A 20,018-nucleotide genomic window follows, 5' to 3' on the forward strand; every position below is an offset into this window, starting at 1 on the left:
TAGGCCATCGTGGCATCGGCTAGGTACCAATCAGCCTGGCCTACCCTCTAGACATTGGGAGGGTGCAGCAGTAGTAGTGTGCTTAGTCTTCCTCTCGCATCCATAGCAACTCAGTTGAATCAAACCTCATGTGTATTACGTATAGATGTGCTTATTGAGTAAAATGATTGCTAATAATATTTAAACCTGTCTCATGCTACCTCAAAGGATAGCAGAGCCAAAAAAAAAAAAGAAAAGTTGTGAAGGAAGGAAGAGTGTTCAAGGAAAAACAGATAGACAAGTAGATTTTAGTCAAGATAAATAATATGGCACTACGATTATTTTGCAAGGAAATTATGTCAGTTTTCAAAGATCGCTATTTGAAAAGACATTACATGCAGAAACATGCTGCCAAATTTAATGAATATTAAGGACTGCTTCATAAAGACAAAATAGTGAAATTGAAAAAAAAAAAACTGTCATCCCACCAGAATCTTTTTTTAAAAAAATTAAAACTCAAATGGACTCTATTATAAAAGCTAGTTACATGATAGCAAATCTAACTGCAAAAAAATCAAAACCATTTACCGAAGATGAGTTTATTAAGCAATGTACAGAAAGCATGGCACACATGATATGTCCAAAGCAGGTTTTTCTAAAATCAGTTTGTCTTGCAGGACTACAGCCAAGTGAATAGAAGAAAAAGGAAAATCTATCAAAAGAAATATGGAGAGTACAATACTAATTTCATATTTTTTTGCTTTAGTGATAAAAGTATTGATGCTACAGATACAGATCTACCTGCCATTTTTGTAATACATACTGATAATGAATATAATGTCACTGAAAAAATGGCTTCTTTGGTGTCTATAAAAGACACAACTACATCTCCCCACTTGTATGAAACAGTAAAAAATACATTCAAGCAATTTTCTTTAACATTTGTTAACATATTTGTTAAAGCTACTAATAGCACCCTAATGGCTGGTAAAAAAAGGGACTTGGAAAATAAAGAGAAAATAATGCAGTTGCCACAAGAAAAATCACACTTGGTGAAATACTGTTGCATCAAACATCAAGAAAATTTAAATTTTAAATTTAAATTTAAAAATTGATGATGTAATTCAAAAACATCATCAAAGCTCTGTATTTCATAACAAGGGATTGAATCATCGTCAATTCCAGGAGTTCCTTAAAAGTGAGGATGCTGATTATGGGAACATCATTTACTTTTCTGAAGCCAGGTGGCTATGTAAAGGTAGAACACTAAAAATATTGTATGATTTGAGAAATGAAATTAAGTCCTTCGTGGAGTCAAAAGCAAAATTTGTGTCAGAATGTGAAGATTAAAAATGGCTCGCAGATTTAGCATTTTTGACAGATTTGTCCACTCATTTAAATGAGTTAAACATGCAGCTGCAAGATGAAAATGATCTCATCTGCTGTGTCTCCAACTGTGTTTGATATAAAACTTAAATTATGGCAAGCTCAAGCTATGTCAAATAATTTCATGCATTTTGATATGCTGGCTTAAACACGGTCCTGTGAGCAGTGAAAAATATGCAGCCTTGCTTTCAGTTTTGAAAAAAGAATTTGAGAATAGGCTTTGAGATTAGATTAAAGAAAAACAAACTTTTTTTTTTTGTATTTGGGACTCCATTTCAGTCAATCTAAATACACTACCTGTGAATTTTGTACACAGCTGTAATCTAATATTCAACTCAAAAATTTTATCATGTCTGATTATGAGACTTTATACATTATTACGTATTTTAGATGTGGTACAAGATGATTCCCATTCACTCAGTATGGCCCAGGCAAGCAAAAAAGTTGGACACCCATGATATGCAGTGTTCATACCTTCTAACCTGTTTTCCACAAAGAAGCATTCTTGAGCTTGCACTGCACAAAGCAACGATATCCAACAGGAGAAAAGGCCTAAGCTGCACAAGTTGCAACATTTACATGTTCTGTCATATTTTCTTCTTAAGATGGTTCCTAGAAAAATGTCATTCATCTACAGTAACGCTTTCCTGTTCTGACTAAAATAAATCAACATTTCAACAGTAGATCATTTTGAACTATCTGTTCATTTGACCTGTATAGCAAAATTTGTTTTGCATAAATCAGTTTCAGTCATACAACCATTTGTATCCCCCTTGTGCTTGTGTTGCTAAGAAAGATACCTATTTTACATAAACTGCCAGCACTGAGTTGTTCTCTGTTAATGAGCGTAGACAATCTTCTTTTGCTGTTATGGGTTGGGAAGTTTTAATGTAGTAGCGCTGCAATAGCCTGTAGGACCCAGCTAACATATTAGCTCAACTAGTGACAAATGAAATGTTCCAGGCAATTGTTGCAGGAACCTCTGAGATCCCAATATGGGATCAAGAAGAGTACTTCTGCGGAAACTGCTTGCCTTACTAAAGCCAAAAAAGATGTTAAGTGGGGCCATGGCAAGCACAAGACTCTTGCACATACAGCAAGAGTCCATCACCTATGCAGCTGTACACATGCTAGGTTGTGCAAATCATGAGTGAGAACTCAGACATTGGTGTTATTTGTAATTATATATAGAGATATATATAAAGATATATATATCTTTTCCAGTGTAGGAGGCAGATGCCACAGAATTAAGGATGTATGAGGAGGAAATACACAACCCAACACAGATGAAGAGCAGCAGTTTGTTTTAGGGATAGAACAGCACATGTTCTATCATATGTTTTCAGCAACCTGCGTTGCAGAACTCTGCTCCACTGTGGTCCCTCAGTGTCAGGTCCACTAATTCTGAAGATTAAAATCAAGTAGCAATAGGGTTAGGAACGTATCTCAGAATACAAAGAAACCAGCCTGTTCATCCCACCTCTACAACTGGGCCACAGGAGAAGAGAGAAGGGTAGTTGCTACTTCACCTGAAATTCTGAGAAAAGTGAGAATTCTCACTTGTTCTGGCAGTCAGAACAGCAGCTCTAGGTTGTCGGAAACAGAAACCTGAAATTAGACGGAAGCCAATTTATTGTGACCTAATTAATAGCCAGTACAGGACTCGTCATGATTAGGAAAGCACAATAAAAATGATGAGAGCCCAAGTCACACTATCTGCCAGCAGCTAAGGATATGCTCTGTATTGTGACTGCCCAGTGGGACAGGTAGCTGTATATCTCAGCATCACGAAAGGTGATGGAACTCCCTGAAATTACAGTCCAGAGCTAAGCAGCCCCCAAAACAACTCTTTATTTAACCCATTAGTATGTGGTTCCTACACTGTCAACTCTCCATAGATAACAAATTCATGCCCTGCTGCTCAAAACTTCCACTAGTTTGATCAACACTGGTACCAAAGCTCTACTGCAACTTCAGAGCTCCTGCCTCATTAGTCCAGTTATATACAAGCACTTAGTATTATATGGGAGCATGCAAAAATGCTTCTGAGAGGTCATTAAAATGGAGAAAAACTTCCACTGTAGATACAGAGTAGTCAGAGATGCAAAAATGCTGCTCTGAGAAGTAATAGGAGTGCTCACTGTTACAAAGCAAGTTGTATCAGTTTATTGCTTTGTGCTTCAATTTTCACAGCCATAAGATACAGAAGACTGATGCTGTTCTCTATAAATATTTCATAAACTTATAAATGGAAATTGCAAAACAAAAAACAAACAAAAAAAGCTGCAGTATTATGTAAAAAGTCAGGTTCTCCCACACAAGAGCAACAGATTTTTTGACCCAATGGCAAGACATCCTTTTCCTCCACACAAAATTAATTCTCGCTGTTAGGACAGCTTTTGGATATTTTGCAGAGCATAGCACAGCAAGCCTTCAAAAAGCAGCTTTCAAGATCTTTAAATGTTATCGTTTGCTAACACAAAACCACCAAATTAATAATATCTGCTCGCATACACAATCCCCTCAGGCTGCCATAATGGTGAAGGGACTGCTCCACGCATGTCCAATAAAACATTACACAAATGGGAGAAGATACAGATGTAATACAGCAGGTGAGCCTATTATTCCCATCCAAATTCAACTGAGATAGAAGAGACAAGCTGAGAATACTATCATTCAGGGTGAATGCTTAGTTCCAGTCAGAAGAGAGTTTCCAATGGGATGAAAGATGTTCACCTTGAGTCTTGTAAGGGATTCTGGATGACAGTGTAGTGGGCAGAGGAGTCTTTTCCAGGATTCTGACACTGCAAAGAGCTGTTAGGCTGCAGTTTCTCGGGAAAATACAGTGTTTTGTAAATCAGATCTTGGATTGCAGAAACATCACTTTTTTCTACAGGAAAAGAAAGACAATTGGCAGGGATTCTCAACAGGTTAAGTAGCCCTTCTCAAGAAGTACCTGGAACTCCAGTTCTCTAGCACCAGCAGCTTTTCCTCTCTTTTTTCTTGTATATCCCTCATTCTGTGCACTCACCTACACCCAGCTCCTGCAGTAGACTGCCAAACTCTGGGTCACTCTCCAGGATTTTTAACAGGTTGGTGGACTCCATTCTCTCCAGCTGCACATCCCAGTAGATGTAGATCTTCTGACTGAAACTGACATAAACCAGGCAGGGACTGTTGCTTCCTCGTTTGCATGCATATAGGCCTACAAAGAACAGAAGTATGGAAAATCTGGCTACTTTTCAAAATACAGAGAAGGCAAATAGGTAACTTCTCAGGATGAGATAACAAAGACGTTATCAGAGAGCAGTAAGCACCTTCAAGGGAAGAACAGAGATGGACTTGGCTGTTAAGCCCCTCTGAGACATTTCAGTTATCTCTAAACTGTCATTATGCAGCTTGTGGGTTTGCAAGCCGCTTTTTACAAGTCTGAAAGAGACTTGTAAAAGAGAATTAGCAAAGTCAAGGCTCAGGCTTAGAAGACTGCAAATTAAAAAGCAATGGAGAAGAAAATGCTGTAGCACTCTCAGATTGGACAGAAAAGAAAAAACAAAACCCAAAAAACTAAATTAAACCAACCACAGCCATACCCCAGCATCACCCCCACTCATTCTGCTTTTCCCAGATTCCACCAGTGGGAAGACCAGCTGTGCCTCTTCCTGCAGAATATACACCCCAGGAAAATTATTCCCCACTGCAGACAGACAAAAGATCACAGGTTCCCCAGAGGAGAGTAGTAGCTTTTATGGAGTTGTGAGGACTGGCTTTGCAGTCAAAATCCTCACCTGCACAGAATGCACTGACATTCTCATCTGCTTGAAATCTGGCAACTGTGCGATTGTGGTCAACGATATATGTCTGGCCATCCCATGCACAGGCAATTACCTCCTCATGCCCATTGCCCTGCAGGAACCATAGGATTAGCACAGACATCAACTACTCCCAGAGGCAGTCAATAATCTTTCTGCTTATTCAGAGGTAGAGCACTACTTAATGAACAAGATAACACTCTTCATTAACTTGGAAATCAACTCTTCCTTCTCTATTACAATCCTTATGTATCCTATGAGCCTGTAGACAATTGGAGTATTGACAATTTGCAAAACTTTTCAATTTTGCAATGAGATAAAAGAGCAGTTAGGGGATGGAAAAATTCACAGCAAGGCGCTGCGCTCACTAGGTCAAATAGGCAGACACAACTCAACCTCTTAGAGAAAGGCAGACTGACACGAGTGCAGAATGTGCTGGCAGTCAGAGCTTTCAGTGTATCATCCTTCAATAATCCCAGCATTTTTTCAGCTGAGTCATACTCTGTGGGAATACAAGAAAGACTATTCAGAGCAGCAGCTGTGGAGCAAAATAGCAAGAAAAAGCAACACTGAGAACCAAGGACATCTCCAGAAGAAGAGAAAAGCAAAGTCAACTAAGCTGTGTGATGCTCTCATGATGATGGTCCTGATTGGAGGAAGAGCGTGTTACTAGAGACAACTCATGGCTCTGATTGTATAAGTGCCTGTGTGCAGTTAAGGAGTGTGTGGAATGTTTTGTTGACATGTAAAGGTGGTGGAAAAGTTAAAAAGAAAACTTGTGAATGTATACAAGGGATGTTAGAACCTGCAGTAAACAATCTGCATCATTCACATCTGAGTTCGTGCCTCAGATGCTGCAATACTGTCTCTGCCCTTCCTAAATTTAAACATAGAAAAGCTATGTTGAACTTTTGTCTTCATTCGTTCACTCTCAGACCTATTCACATAGTACTCACAGTAACATCCAGCTTTTCCAGTGCAAATAGCTGGTGATCAACCTGCACAGACCAGAGCAGCTTGTCTGCCCCTTCCATGAGTTTCAATGTCCCTGAAGAGGAAAAAAAAAAGATTGTCCTGAAAATATTAAAAGGGAACACAATGTCTGCTAACATTGGGCCCTGTGTACTCCTTCAGCACTCATGGTCTGCACTTGGAGGGGAGAGCATAGTACAGACTGTAGCTGACAGCAGTCTCATTTCTGGGAGGGATAGTAGTTGATTATATTTTCAGCAGTAACAGGAAACAGGAAGGAATGGGCAGCAGCTCTGCTAATTGGCTTGCACCCTAAGAAGAAAATGTTCAAAACATGATCCCTGGGTGTAGTACATCAACAGGTTTCACACTGATATACGTATGAGACCATGTAAACTAGAATCCTCTCACCATGTCCCACTGAGACAGTAAAGTGGGAAAGATGAAAGGGGGGTCTGTAACATCGCTTGGCTTTACTAACTCAAAGAAATTAGCATCACGTAATTTAACCCTTCTTGCTAACTCAGGAGGAATTTATTGCTCAGCTTAGGGAATTCGTTTCTTAGTTTAACCTCTTGTTATCTCAAGGGGAACTTATCGCTTAACCTTTGCTAGCCCAAAATACACTCCCAACAAACAGCCGTCTCTAGTCAGCAGAAAGGGCCCCTGAGAACGTGAGGGGGAGGCAAGGATAGGCAGAATTAGAGATTGCTGAGGTATGCAGGACGGGAGAAGAGCCCAAAACTGGGACAAAGGTCGGAAGGACATGGCGAGGAAGACGTCTGACTTCATCCCGGAATGACCACCAGAGGGGGAGGAAGACGTCGGGCCTTCATCCAATGGATGCTGCTGCACATGCACTGGGGAGGGGGACAGTATGTAAATGAACTCCCAGAAAGGTGATGAATATGTTAGTGAGTCTTAGGTAACACTCCTGAATATGTATGGATTGACTTATAAATGTAATGGGATCTCACTTTCCGGTGTGCAAGTTAGGAGGAGCGATCCCCCTTGCACCCGGCGTGTGGTGCAGCGCTGAAATAAAGACATACCTGCTCTTATAACCTTACGTGGGTTAGAGAGTTTGATTCCGCAAATCACCACAGATCACACAATCTCAAGAGAACAGGTATCAGCTGAAAAGTTACTGGCTAGTAGCATAGAAGTGGCTTCCTGGATGCTAAAATCATTCTAAACACTGACCTCATACCATTTTCCTACTATCCAGAGGTACTGTGAAAGTACCATGGAGGCTAGTGGGAGATGCAGACCTGAGACAGAAGGTCATATAACGTAAACATGAACCTATCCTCACTAACCCTCCAATCTCAGTACGGCTCATGAAGGAATGATGGCATGACTGGAAGCCTTGCCCATTGAGGCAGCTTCACAGTTAAGGCCCAAACAAGAATCAGAAACTCCCTAGCAGAAGATCATAGGGCAGATGGACATCTAGCCCATACAGGCCAGGTTGCCTATCTGGGAACAGAGATACACAGCACCTTGTCTCCACACAGCTGCTTTTTGAACAGAATCCCTCCATTCAGTTGATTAGATTTAGTCTGTCCTATCACTTCTCAGTCTGCAATGGAGCAGAAAAACATGGATCCAGGCCAGTGTGAGGCAAGCTCTTCACTAACAATACTTGAGTTTCAGCATCCATTTCCTTTATTGCTTTTGGAAACAACACAAATCCCTTCAAGTACAAAGGCATATCTCTGCTACGGTTTACAAGCTCTTGTTTAATTGAATTGCACTGCCAAATTGGCATCTCAAACAGTTGTTTAAGTATTGGGTAAGCATGCAGCTTAGGAGTAAACAGATGCTAATTCTGGTTTCAAGCTTTCAGTTTCGGGCCAAGCTTTAACAGTTCTATCCCCATACACCATGATGCCATATGAGTAATAAATGTTTGTAAAATGCTTTGAAATCTACAGATGAAGGGATTGTAATAGCAAAAAAGGGAACTACTAAGACACCAAAAAAAAAAAAAAAACCATATCAGAAGAAGGAGCTAGAGTCAAGTTCTTTTGTGTGCATCAGGAAACATTTCTGAAGCCCAGTTCCCTCTTCTTTCAAAAGCAAAAGCACTGCACACTTGTTCCCTACTTTTAATTAAGGACAGGTCTTGGGCTTTCTCACAGGCCCTTCTTTCAGGATAGTAGTAGGACTTACCATCAAGCGTACATAGGGCAAAGAGACCGGAGCCATTACCCACACTGGAACAGCCTGTAAATGCAGAAGAGAATTAGAGTTGAAACATATTTATGAGCATTGTTCCTTCCCTCTCCTGAAAAAAAAAATTCAAAACAACAAGCTGACTCGTATTGCCTTCTTTTTTGCCCAGTCCTGCAACTTTGCATAACAGGTATCTGCAGTCTTGCAACCAATCCTACCTCATGCCAGCTTTTATTTGTAGAGCACTACTGTCAGTGTAAACCCAAGAATCCAGCATCTTTAGTTTGCATTGATACAGGCATGTCTGGCTCTGCTGACTGCTTCTAGGAATTTGTTTATGCCAAATGTATGCAGGCCTTCAGCAGTTCTGGTTGCAGTCAACATTATCATACCCTCTCTAGGCTCCAAAAATGCACAAACACAGGCACAATAATCACAGAGGGACAATGTGGATAATAGCCTAAACTAAATATTACAACTGTATCCTCACTGCTTCCCTCAGGGATAGGAATGTTGCCTTCAGTTGTTCCAGAAACAAGAAGGAAAAACAGATCCCACTAGGACTACATTTCAGTCAAAGTGGCACAAAAGCACCTTCATGTCAGCTCCTGAATGAGTCTGCTGAGATCATGCTTTCCACTAGATGAAAACTGGACAGAAGCTGTGGTTTCCACTCAGCAAACGCTGCTCAGATGCTACAGAGCTCTTGCTTTGAGAGTAGGTTAGACATCTGTCTCAATGTTCATGCACCCAGCCCTGGCTTTATTAGTCCCCACAGCTGTGAACTGCCTGCAAACAGTTCCTCTCCAAAGCCTGTGTATCACACAATTGTGCACAGGACTAACTAAATCCAAAGACAAGACTTTCCTGACCACCACTTCAGTAAACTCTCTACCTGTCCACTAATCAGAAGAGACATGCAAGATAAAAGTTTTGGAAGTGATATCACACTGGGAGGCAGAAGGCTGGAGCTGTTTTCAACTACAGCTGCATTTTATGTTTGCACTGACCATGTCGAAGGAGGCACGGTCTCCTGGAGGTCTGCAGCAACCCAGGAAATGTGGCAGTCAGTGGCAAGTCAGCAGAGCTGAAAGGGGTTTCATGCTTTTCCCAGATAGCTTCCCCAAAATGACACTGTACCACAAGCCTACCTTTGCCATCCATGCACAGCTCCAGGCTACAACACCCCAGAACATACAGTGCCCTTTTTCTACAGGATCATTTATAGCAAGCAGTTAGCCAATTGGGTGTTATACTGCCTGTAGCTGACATTTATCTAGACTCACTCTGTTCTAAATCATTTACTGTGTCCTCTACAAACTGGTCAGCACGACACACTTCAACTGTCTCGCTACTGCTGTTCCAGCACCAAAGGGCTTTTTACAAACTTCTCTTCCCTTATTCTGCAGGTTTTGTATGCAGTGAAATAACTGATTTCATGCTCCAGTGATCACGGTACTTGCAGCAGCTGAAATGCTGAAAATATGACAAGTTTTGCAACTGGGTAGGAACTGTACTCTGCAGAGCAGGGAAAGGAATGGGGGGAGGGTTTGGTCAGTTGTCCTTCTCCTTCAATTCTAATCACACTGTACAGCCTAATTCCTCCACAGACAGCACTGCAGATGATAATTCAAATGCACATCAATTCCAGCCAGTTGCAGACAAGGAGGGAAAATGACCCATACCAATCTTCTTCTTCCTTGCATTATGAGCGTATTGACAAGGGAGTGTGAAATTTGTACTCTCTGTATGTACCAAAACAGTGTTCAGTATATTCAGCCAGTTTCATGCAGGAAGCACTGGCAGCATGTAAGAAATGCCTGGATACAAAAGCAGTTGGTTAGGGCTGAGAGAAGCCAGCAGCTATAGATAACAGTTAAACAGTATAAACTGAAAGGAGACAAAGGACAGCAATAAAAATGAAATATGGAAGCAGCTCTGGAAGGGTTGGGATCCACAGGTAAAACAAGGCAGGATACAGCTGTTAGAGGAATCAAGTGCTCAAATGCAAGAAATTAAAAATGATGCTGTGGAAAGGAAGAGATGTATCTAGGCAATTAAGAAGAGGGCAGAAGCTGCAGTCATGCAAAAGTAAGGAACTAGTATATCTGCAGGAGCAGGGCTTCATAGACATTCAAGATGAGTAAATGCAAGCAAGTGGAGGATGCAGGGAAACTTGTGCTGAGTGAAGAATAACCAAGGGAAGGTCCAAAGTCTGTAAAAAGTTCAAAAGCAAATGTTTAGCTGTTTTTTGGAGGCAAACCAACAGGAGATGAAATCCTTCTGTTCTAGCATCTAACTCCTGAAGTTTTTAGTTTTCAGCCTCTGGAAATCTAATTTCACACTGGACTGACATATTGAAAAAATATCACAGGCAACTGTTGAGGCAGAGACCCCAAGCTCTTAATCTCTCACCTTGGCCAATGCTACCAATCAAATGAGTGGAAACATTCTTGTTATGAATCCGGCCAGATGTTTGGTGAAGAATAACATCTCGAACAGGGGCCTCTCTAGGGAGAAAAGAGGCAGGCATCAGGAACGGTCCATGCCTGGTCCTGTGTCAAGACAATCTGAAGAGCAGAGTACTCCAGAACTCTCCAAGTCTAGAGATGGATAGAGTCTGTGCACAGGCTAACCCTTTAGTGAAATACTCAGGAACAGTATGCTACCCCAAAGCAAAAAATGAGATTGCTTTAAGCAGGGGACATTTCAATCATCAGTAAGATTATTTGCTGACAAAAAGCAATGAAAAGAAAGCACACCACCTCAGGAATGACAGAAATTTGCTAATGATTAAAAAACAAGACCTAGTGATTTGTAGCATCAAAAAACTGGAAAGAACTCAACTAGGTCAATAAAACATCTATTCTAAACAAGGAGATTGGCGTTTTTTTGTTTGCTTTTTTTTTTTTAAACTTATTTTCTGTCACACATGCCTGACTGCTATACATTCAGGAAAACTGTCTGTTGTTATACAAGTAAGTCAGAGATCATGTCTGGGCCTGAGTTCTGGCTAGGCAGATACTTATATTTCATTAAGGTCTCTAAGACATCAAGACTTGCCTAGCTTCCATCCTGTACGTTTTCTAGGTCTGCCTTAGTGTCCCACAGAACAGCACAGGAGTGCCTGATTTTCTCACAGTGGTGCCTCTAGGGACAGGGAAAATAACCTCACTGCTCATCTTGATTTCTCTGCTTGTAATTTACAGCACTGGCTGCTAGATTCTTATTAGGAAATCCTGCCCTACATGGAAGAAACCAGTAGTGTCTTTCCAGGGCTTCAGATTAATTGGCCTTGGCTCAGCTTTACAGATGCCACCCTTCCCACCATTAGACAGCTCCCCTGACTACTCCTCTTTATTGAGATCTAGGTCACTCACTCCCTGGCCAACTCGAGAAGAAGAGCAGGACACAACAAAAACAGTATTCGTCTTTAGGATAGAGACCTGAATTCATGGGCACTTGGGTGCCAACAAGCTTAAGTCATGAACTCCCAGCAGATAGTTCATCGCAGATACTGGCTTCACTAGGATGACAGCATTATCCCTCAGACAGGCAGTGGTGGTGGTGCCCTTTCGTGACAGGCATCTACAATTGAATCTCCACATCTACTCCACACAATCACTGTTTACCTGCTTGGGGAAGAGCTCTCTCTCCCCTCTATCATGGGTTGCTGCTCAGAGTCCCAGGTGCACAGCAGAATGGCATAACCGCAGCCTGGCTGGGACACCATCATCTCTGGTAAGCCATCAGGGCCTGGGTTCACAGAAAGGCTATCCACCTGTACTGACACAAGATAAACAAAGACAGAGTTGAACTGAGAACCTTACATAACCTAGAAGTTTCCACTGTGCAACTTGTACCTAAATCTGACTACAGCAGATTTACTCATAGAAGCTGAGTATAAGCTGAACAAAGCCAGGTACAGGCAAAATATCCAAGTAAAAGGGATCTTCACCTAGCAAAAGCCACTTAAGAACACCCCTAGTGGAAAACATTCTCTAGTCAAGTGAGAGAAGCTAATGAACATCACATCAGCTTCTTTGCATGCACAGGGCAACTGCTGGACAAGTCTCCTTTCAAGTCATCAAGATGACAATTACTTTGTTAATAGGAATCAGATCTTGTGCCTCTTCCCATATCCTTACCTGACCTTCCAGCAACCATTTCTTCAGCAGGATCAGCTGCCCACAGACATGGTCTGAATTCTCTGACAAGTCCTCCCAGCGGAAGGCACGCACTACTCTGTCAGTGTAACCTACCACCAGCTCACATTTCCCATCTCCATCTGCAGGGAAACCAGGAGACAGAAGGGCACTCTTAGGCCTTCATAACTGCAAAAACCCCGACATCCATTAAGCACCATCCTTGAGGATCCCAACCCCATTACAAGAACTCACACTTCGGAATTTTTTTGTAAATTCTTGCTCCTCTCCTCAAGGACTGGACAGTCTTTGTTAAAGTAACTGTTTCAGCTAGGTAGTCATTTTCTTCTATGTGCTCGTACACTTTCTCTCTCCCCATCACCACTTCATGCCCCCAAATCCCCTCACCCTGAACTCCCATCCTTGTTATCCCACTCACCTATGTCACTAATTAGCATGACTTTGGTGTTGGCAGGAATATGTTGCTTGAACACTGGCTTCTGCTCTTCCGCTAACTCATGGTGGCCTAAAGCATCTGGGTGCTTTGAAGGGGAAGTCAGATCAAAAAGATGAAACCAACCTTCTGCACTCACTGCCACTACAAGATTCTAAGAGAGAAAGAGAACTTTATATTATTTTTTTCTTTTAGAAATTGTAGCAGGGCAAAGGAAGATCAATGACTGCTACAAGGGAACAAGAGACTATTTCTGGCCAGTTGTCACAGAGATCTCTAGATCTGTGTCTGTGACAGGGGTCTCAAAAACAAAAAACAAAACAAAACAAACAAAACAAAAATAAAAGAGAGGAAGGAAAAAAAGGTGTTAACTGCTTAAAGCTGGTCTGGCCCAGCCCTGCGACTAATGAGACAGGGCACACATGCGTATGCCTCAGGAGAGAGAGAAAAACTGCGGGGGGTGGGGGGGTGGGGGGCAAAACAGTAGATGGGTCTTAAAAAAAACCCAAAAACAGAGCAACAGCAACGATCTGAGGAGGAAAATTAATTTACTACATCCAACAAAATCAAACAAAATGAGAGAAAATGAGAGAAACAGTGTCCAAAACTAGAGACTGGTAATGAGTGGTGTCCCTCAGGAGTCCGTCTTGGGACCAGTGCTCTTTAACATCATTATCAATGACATCGATGGTGGAATTGAGTTTTCTGAAGACACCAAGCTGAGTTGCACAATTGACGTGGTGGAAGGAAGGGATGCCATTCAGACGGACCTCAACAGACTCAAAAGGTGGGCCTGGGAGAATCTAATGAGGTTCAGCACAACAAAGTGCAAGCTTTTCACTTGCGCCAGAGGAATCCCAGGCATTTATATAGACTGGAAGGAGCAGTCCTTGAGAGCAGCCCTGTAGAGAAGGACCTGCGGGATCTTGGTGGATAAAAAATTGAACATGAGCCAGCAGTGTGCTCTTGCAGCTCATAAAGCAAATGGTTATCGTGGGCTCCATCAGAAGAGGGGTGGCCAGCAGGGACAGGGAGGTGATTGTCCCTCTCTACTCTGCCCTTGTGAGGCCCCATCTGGAGTACTGTCCAGGTCTGGAGCCCCCAGTACAAGAAAGACAGAACTGTTGGAGAGGGTCCAGAGGAGGGCCACGAAGATGATCAGGGGACTGGAGCACCTCCCCTATGAGGACAGGCTGAGGGAGCTGGGCTTGTTCACCCTGGAGAAAAGAAGGCTGCGGGGTGACCTCATTGTAGCATTTCAATACCTAAAGGGAGCCTACACAAAGAGGAGGGGAATCAACTCTTTGAAAGGGTAGTTAACAGCAAGACAAGGGGAAATGGTTTTAAGTTGAGGGAGGGAAGATTTAGGTTGGATGTCAGGGGAAAGTTCTTTATTCTGAGAGTGGTAAGGTGCTGGAACAGGCTGCCCAGAGAGGTTGTGGATGCCCTGTCCCTGGAGGTGTTCAAGGCCAGACTGGATGGGGCCCTGGGCAGCCTGGCCTAGTGTTAAATGGGGAGGTTGGTGGCCCTACCTGTGGCAGGGGGGTTGGAGATTTCGTGACCCTTGAAGTCCTTTCCAACCCAGGCCATTCTGTGATTCTGTGATACCACGGCAGACAAAAGCAGCCGGGGACCACATGCTTCTCAGCCACCTGGACCAGGAGAGCGAGCCACAAGCTCCTCCTTTCTTCCTCTGGGCCTGAAGTCCTCTGGGGAATGCTGCTCCTCTCCAAGAACCAAAATGCCCACAAAAGGCAGTCCCCAGAACCAGGACATTAGTTCTTTAACTCCCACTGCCTTACATGACATAGTGGTGTGGAATACTGACAACAAAAATCACAAAATCACAACACCAGTATACAAACCACTCAGGTCCTGAAGGGTCCAAACAGTCTAAAAAGTTCATCATTTTCAGAATAGGATATCAAGCTGATGTGTGCATGCAATTTCCAATAAATGGCTTACTCTAACCTCAATTCAGCTCTGCTCTCCTCTGGAGCACAATATTTTAGGCAGGGTGCCTAAAGTGGAATTTTTGACCTCTTAGTCATTTGTTTAATTCTCAAAAATAGCAAGCCCCCTGAAGAAGTTATATTAGACCCACTAGAATTTGCTTGGAAGTTGAGACTATTCTATGGCTGTCTTGTTTAGGTGACCTTAAACACATACAGACAAGCAGCAGAAGAGCCACAATCTGCAGTAGGGCTCAGTACAGCTGGATAAAAGCCACCAAGGAAAGGGAGTAATCCTTAAATCCCTGAAGCCTCACGGCATTCACACAGAAGGATGTGCTTATCAGTAGTGCTTCCTAAAGATAAGATCTCTTTGCTTACTAAGACTTGTATGGTGTTCACAGACAGATAAGATGCAGGTTACATGACACAAAAACAATTTTAAAATAGAAGCATTAAAATTCTGTGCAATGAGGTCAGATCCTGGAGAGAAAACACCTATCATCTGTTCTTGTCCACGCTCTTGACGGACCATGAGCTAAATCTCCTAAGCAGTTCCCATTTGCCCTACTGACAAAGATGGGGAGAGTTTGATTGCTCTCACCTTTCCTTTATTGCATACATCTCCCACACCAACGCATGTAAGCTGCAAGAGAAAAGAAGATCTTAAGAGTCCATCTATGAGATAAGGCAACCCAAAGAAGTACTTTTAGATAAACCCCTGCCGTACCCTCTCCTCTTTGTCAAGAGACAAACAGTCTCTTGAACTTGAACAGCCTTTTTAATGACAAAAAGAACAGCCCAGGACAGAAACACATAAGCCACACAACTGTCCAGAGCTCTTGAGCAAAATTCACAGTGACAGGAATAGGTTCAAGGTGGGAGAAGCCCCAACAGAATTACTGTGTTTGTTCAGTACTCTGCTCATAATTTCTAGTCCAGAGGGCTTGCTGTAAGCAAGAGGCTCATACATCACTAGATGAAAGGCATCAGAAGCAGTTCTGGCTGCCACTCCTCTCTGGCTTTCATATTCCAAAGCAGTGATAAAGGACAGTAATATGTACATAAACTAAAAGGCCCAACCAGTTAAAGCTTTGAAAAGAACTGACCATTCCTTGGCAGGATCGTACAGTCCAGGGTTTGCTGTCATCATTTTTGTACACGTAGAGTTTCCCATTGGTGTCTCCTACCACTAGCTCATTCAGCTGTACAAGAGAATTGCGTTAGTAAGAAGTTCACAATTGCAGTAACATAGTACTCCCAGCACAGTGAGAATTACAGATTTCATACCCGAAATGGGTAACAATCAGCAAAACAAGAGTTAAAAGCCTGAAACAGTAGAAAAAGTCTAGGAAAAAAAATTAAGAGCCCTCATTTTACACAAGCAGACTAAACAGCTGACTTGGGCTTTCTTCATTCATCCGAGAAAGATGTGGAGAAAGTAATCCTCCAGAAAAAATCTGCAAGAGCACAATACATTTACGCTGGATCTTCAGCCTCATTAACAAACTGGCTAAACAGCAATTACTTCCTGAAAGATGACTGCTGAACAGTCACCACCTCCTCCTGCTAATTAGCCCACATATGCAGAAAATTGAAGTAGAGTCATAATGCAGAGGATATCATAAGTCCCCTAGCATATTACCCTGTGTAACATTAGCTCACATGGCTAGCTATGACACTTTCCAGGACAGCAGGGTATAGCATAAGATTTGTCTGTTGAGACAGTCTTCATATATGTATTCTATGTAAGCTAATCTCTTCCTAATTACAGCCAAATCAGACATTCCAAGAACAACCATTTGTGGAGCTTGTGGAAAGTGAAAGTGTTGTTTCTGCAGTGAACAATGGAGAAGGGCAATTGATCTAAAGAATTAAGTTGTAGCATATTCTTAGAAATAATTAGTACGAAAAGTAAGAATAATATACACATATTGGTAACATTTTTAGAAACTTAATTACTGAATTACCTAACAAATTCGTTCTCACAGCAGATTTTGAATGCTCTAAACAACGTGTGTATAGTGTTTGGAACTAGAGAATATATTGTAACGTTGTTCATTAGACAGGCAGAAGTGAAATACATTTAACAAACTTATGAAGAGTCAGGGCCTTTACACAAAGCAAAACTGTCACGCTCTGTGGGAATATCAGGATGCCATAAACAGGCTCCAGGATACTCCCTTCCATCCTCCTTCCGAGCTTATCTCTATGGAAGGACAGATGAATGACCAGAACAATGACTTAGTGTAAAGGGGTACAAATGTTAAAGGGGGGGGTCATAAAACAATCAACGGGCTATGTTTATGTTATAAAACAGATATCCAAAAACTGTGACCAAATGTCTGTTGAGAAAACAACTGTTAGAAGGTAATTAAACAATTAAGATATATGTTTAGGCGTCAGGAGATTTATATTTACTCGGTATTTGTATAACTAGTGGAGCGTCGCGAAGAGTGTGAACCTGCAGTACTCAGCCAATGAGGAACCAGGGCAGAAAGAGATAAGCGTCGGGCAGTAGGGGATAAAAAGATGTAACCTTTTTTCTCGAGGCTCTCCTGCTTGCAGGAGGCCCGCCATTGCAATTGCAAATAAAATCTGCTTTATCAGAGATACCGTCCTAGAAAATTATTTGGATATTTCCTACAAGCTGACACTAACAGTGCTGATGCACATCCATCCAACATATAGATCAAGAGACAATTATCCTCGACTTTATTCCATTAGTAATCCAATGCACGACAACAAACTGTTTCTCTACAGCTTTGCATTTCCAGTCGTGCAACGGTGGCAACGTCTCTCCCTGGGACCAAAAGTTTATTTCCCTAAGAACTTTACAAGTAGCGCCTACGACGTCCAACGGTAACGCAAACGTTGACTGGCTGTAATCCAGTAACGGTAACATTCCGTTTATGAGCGACCTTCTCTGCCTGCCCGCCCGCCCCGCGCTGCAGGCTCCCCGCGGAGTCCCGCCAGGCTCGCACGTGTGCCCGCCACGCAGCCCCGCGCCACCAGCCTGCTCAAAGCCTGGAACAGATCCCGCCGCTACCGCGTCACGGCCGCACCGTGTCGTTGTCAGCGTCCCCCAGGCAGATGGCGTGCGGAAAGAGGCTGCCACAGAACTCGAGTGCCACGCGCTGCACGTAGCTGACAGACCGCATGCCGTCCCTCGCTACGCCGCCGGCCTCCAGGCTGGGACGACGGGAAGGCAATGGCGGCTCCGCGGGGGTGATGACGTCAGCGTTGAGGGGCGGAGCGGGGCCGCTCCCTTCCCGAACCGCCGCGACCTTGCGAGGCGCCGTTCCCTGCTGCACGACTGAGCTGCCTTTCGCAGTGAGAATGCCCGACCGTGTTATGCAAACCAGGTGTGTGATTCTTGCTCGAGTTCAGTGGGAAAGTATGCCACTGATTGCCTGGGGTGGTTTTCTCTCCCTTGTGTTGTAGGCTGAATTACAACACTCATTTACATTTTTACTTATGATAGTAAACCGCACCTTAAAGACAGCGCGAGGCGACAGTATCGGATGAAGACTTATAGATTCAGAGAGACAGATAAGTGTAATTTACCAGTCACTACAATCTTTTATGAAGCAGGAGGAAAAAAAAAGTTATTTTCTTCAACCTTTGTCAACATACCTGATACAGCTACTGATGGTGCCCCAGTGGTTGTTGGTAAAAAAAGAGGGACTTGCAAGATTAATAGATAATGATGCAATTACCTCTAACTCACATTTGATAACATGTCACTGCATCAGGCATCAAGAAAATTTGTGTGCTTTAAAAATGGATGCCTTGCAAATCATCAAAGCCGTGAATTTCATAAAGCTCAAAAGACTGAATCATCTCCAGTTCTAGCAGTTCCTTAACAGTATGGATGCTGATTATGGGTCATGATTTAAGGTAAGTCAAGGTAAAGTGCTAAAAAAGACTTCCTGGAATCAAAAGGAGACTTTGTTTCAGAATGCAGAGATTAAAAATGGCTCACAGATTTAGTATTTTGGTGGATTTGACAGTTGATTTAAATGAGCTAAATATAGATTCATAAAATCACCAAGGTTGGAAAAGAACTCCAAGATCACCTAGTCCAACCATCCACTTACCAATATTACTGCACTGAAGCCTCTCTCTAAATACTTGAACATCTCCAGAGATGGTGACTCCACAACCTCCCAGAACAGCCCGACCCAGTTCCTGACCACTCTTCTAGAGAATAAATTTTTCCTAATACCCAACCTGAACCTTCCTCAGCACAGTTTCAGGCGGTTCCCTTTAGTCCTATCACTAGCTATGTAGGAGAAGAGGCCTACCTCCACCTCATCACAACCAGAAGAGGCCTACCCCCACCTCATCACAACCTCCTTTTTTCAGGCTGTTGTACAGGTCTCCCCAGAACCTCTTCTCCAGACTAAATCTCAGTTCCGTCAGGTGCTCCTCTTAAGACTTGCATTCCAGACCCCTCACTAGCCCCATCCTAATTCTCAGTCCACCATTTATGTATTCTCCCAATCCTTCCATTCACGTGGGAAATTATCAGATCTATGTGTATTAACTGATAGCTTTATTTCATATTCAAATGAAATAGAAGGGAATATGCACCTCTGCTTCCAATCAAAGCAAATATATAGTATGTAATTTTCTATCTGATCCATTGAATCATGCATCTTCAAGGTGAAAATCACCTTACCTGTGCTGTATTTCAGACAACGACAGTGATGGAAATTAAATTATGGCAAGTTCAAATTATGGCAAAAAATCTCATGCATTTTGATATGCTAACCACAGTCCTGTGAATAGTGAAAGTGCTTTCTGTTTTGATAAAGGAATCTGAGAATAGGTTTCATGGTTTGAAAATAAAAAAAAATAAATCACTTTTTGGTACATTTGCAGCTCCATTTTCAGCTGACAAATATAGTTCTTGCAAATTTTTACAAGGAATGTATAGAGTTGCAATCAGGCATTCAACTAAAAAAAAAATTAGTCTCTTTACTAAACTGTCATAAGCCCTCTCTTACCAAAGAAATCCCTTGCTTCACAGTTATGCCTTATTCATGTCATCATTTTTGGCAGTACATACATTTATGAACAATTACTGTCAAGGATGAAATACAGGAAAAGTAATATTTCATCAAAAATCACTGATGAA

At 42.3% G+C, this 20,018-nt stretch overlaps 1 protein-coding gene across 2 annotated transcripts; it reads right to left on the reverse strand.

Moving 5' to 3' along the window:
* Nucleotides 1–562: 562 nt before the first annotated feature.
* On the reverse strand, nt 563–18,124 carry ITFG2 (integrin alpha FG-GAP repeat containing 2). 2 transcript variants are annotated; one of them, XM_031611526.2, is made up of 12 exons: nt 17,941–18,124; nt 15,985–16,080; nt 15,480–15,521; nt 12,909–13,077; nt 12,473–12,612; nt 11,957–12,105; nt 10,740–10,834; nt 8,322–8,375; nt 6,131–6,222; nt 5,151–5,268; nt 4,397–4,570; nt 563–4,255 (listed from the first exon to the last, which is right to left on the reverse strand). In XM_031611526.2, exons 1-12 carry the CDS (start codon nt 18,034–18,036, stop codon nt 4,098–4,100), a joined length of 1,383 nt encoding a protein of 460 aa, XP_031467386.1. In that variant the 5' UTR covers nt 18,037–18,124; the 3' UTR covers nt 563–4,097. The 2 variants fall into 2 exon arrangements, with proteins under 2 accessions (XP_031467386.1, XP_090004548.1); XM_090148422.1 differs by having other exon boundaries at nt 1,840–4,255; nt 17,925–18,077.
* Between the last annotated feature and the right edge of the window lie 1,894 nt (nt 18,125–20,018).

The sequence above is a fragment of the Phasianus colchicus genome, chromosome 1 (genome assembly GCF_987193195.1).
Source record: "Phasianus colchicus chromosome 1, bPhaCol1.hap1.1, whole genome shotgun sequence".
In the NCBI taxonomy this organism is placed as follows: domain Eukaryota; kingdom Metazoa; phylum Chordata; class Aves; order Galliformes; family Phasianidae; genus Phasianus; species Phasianus colchicus.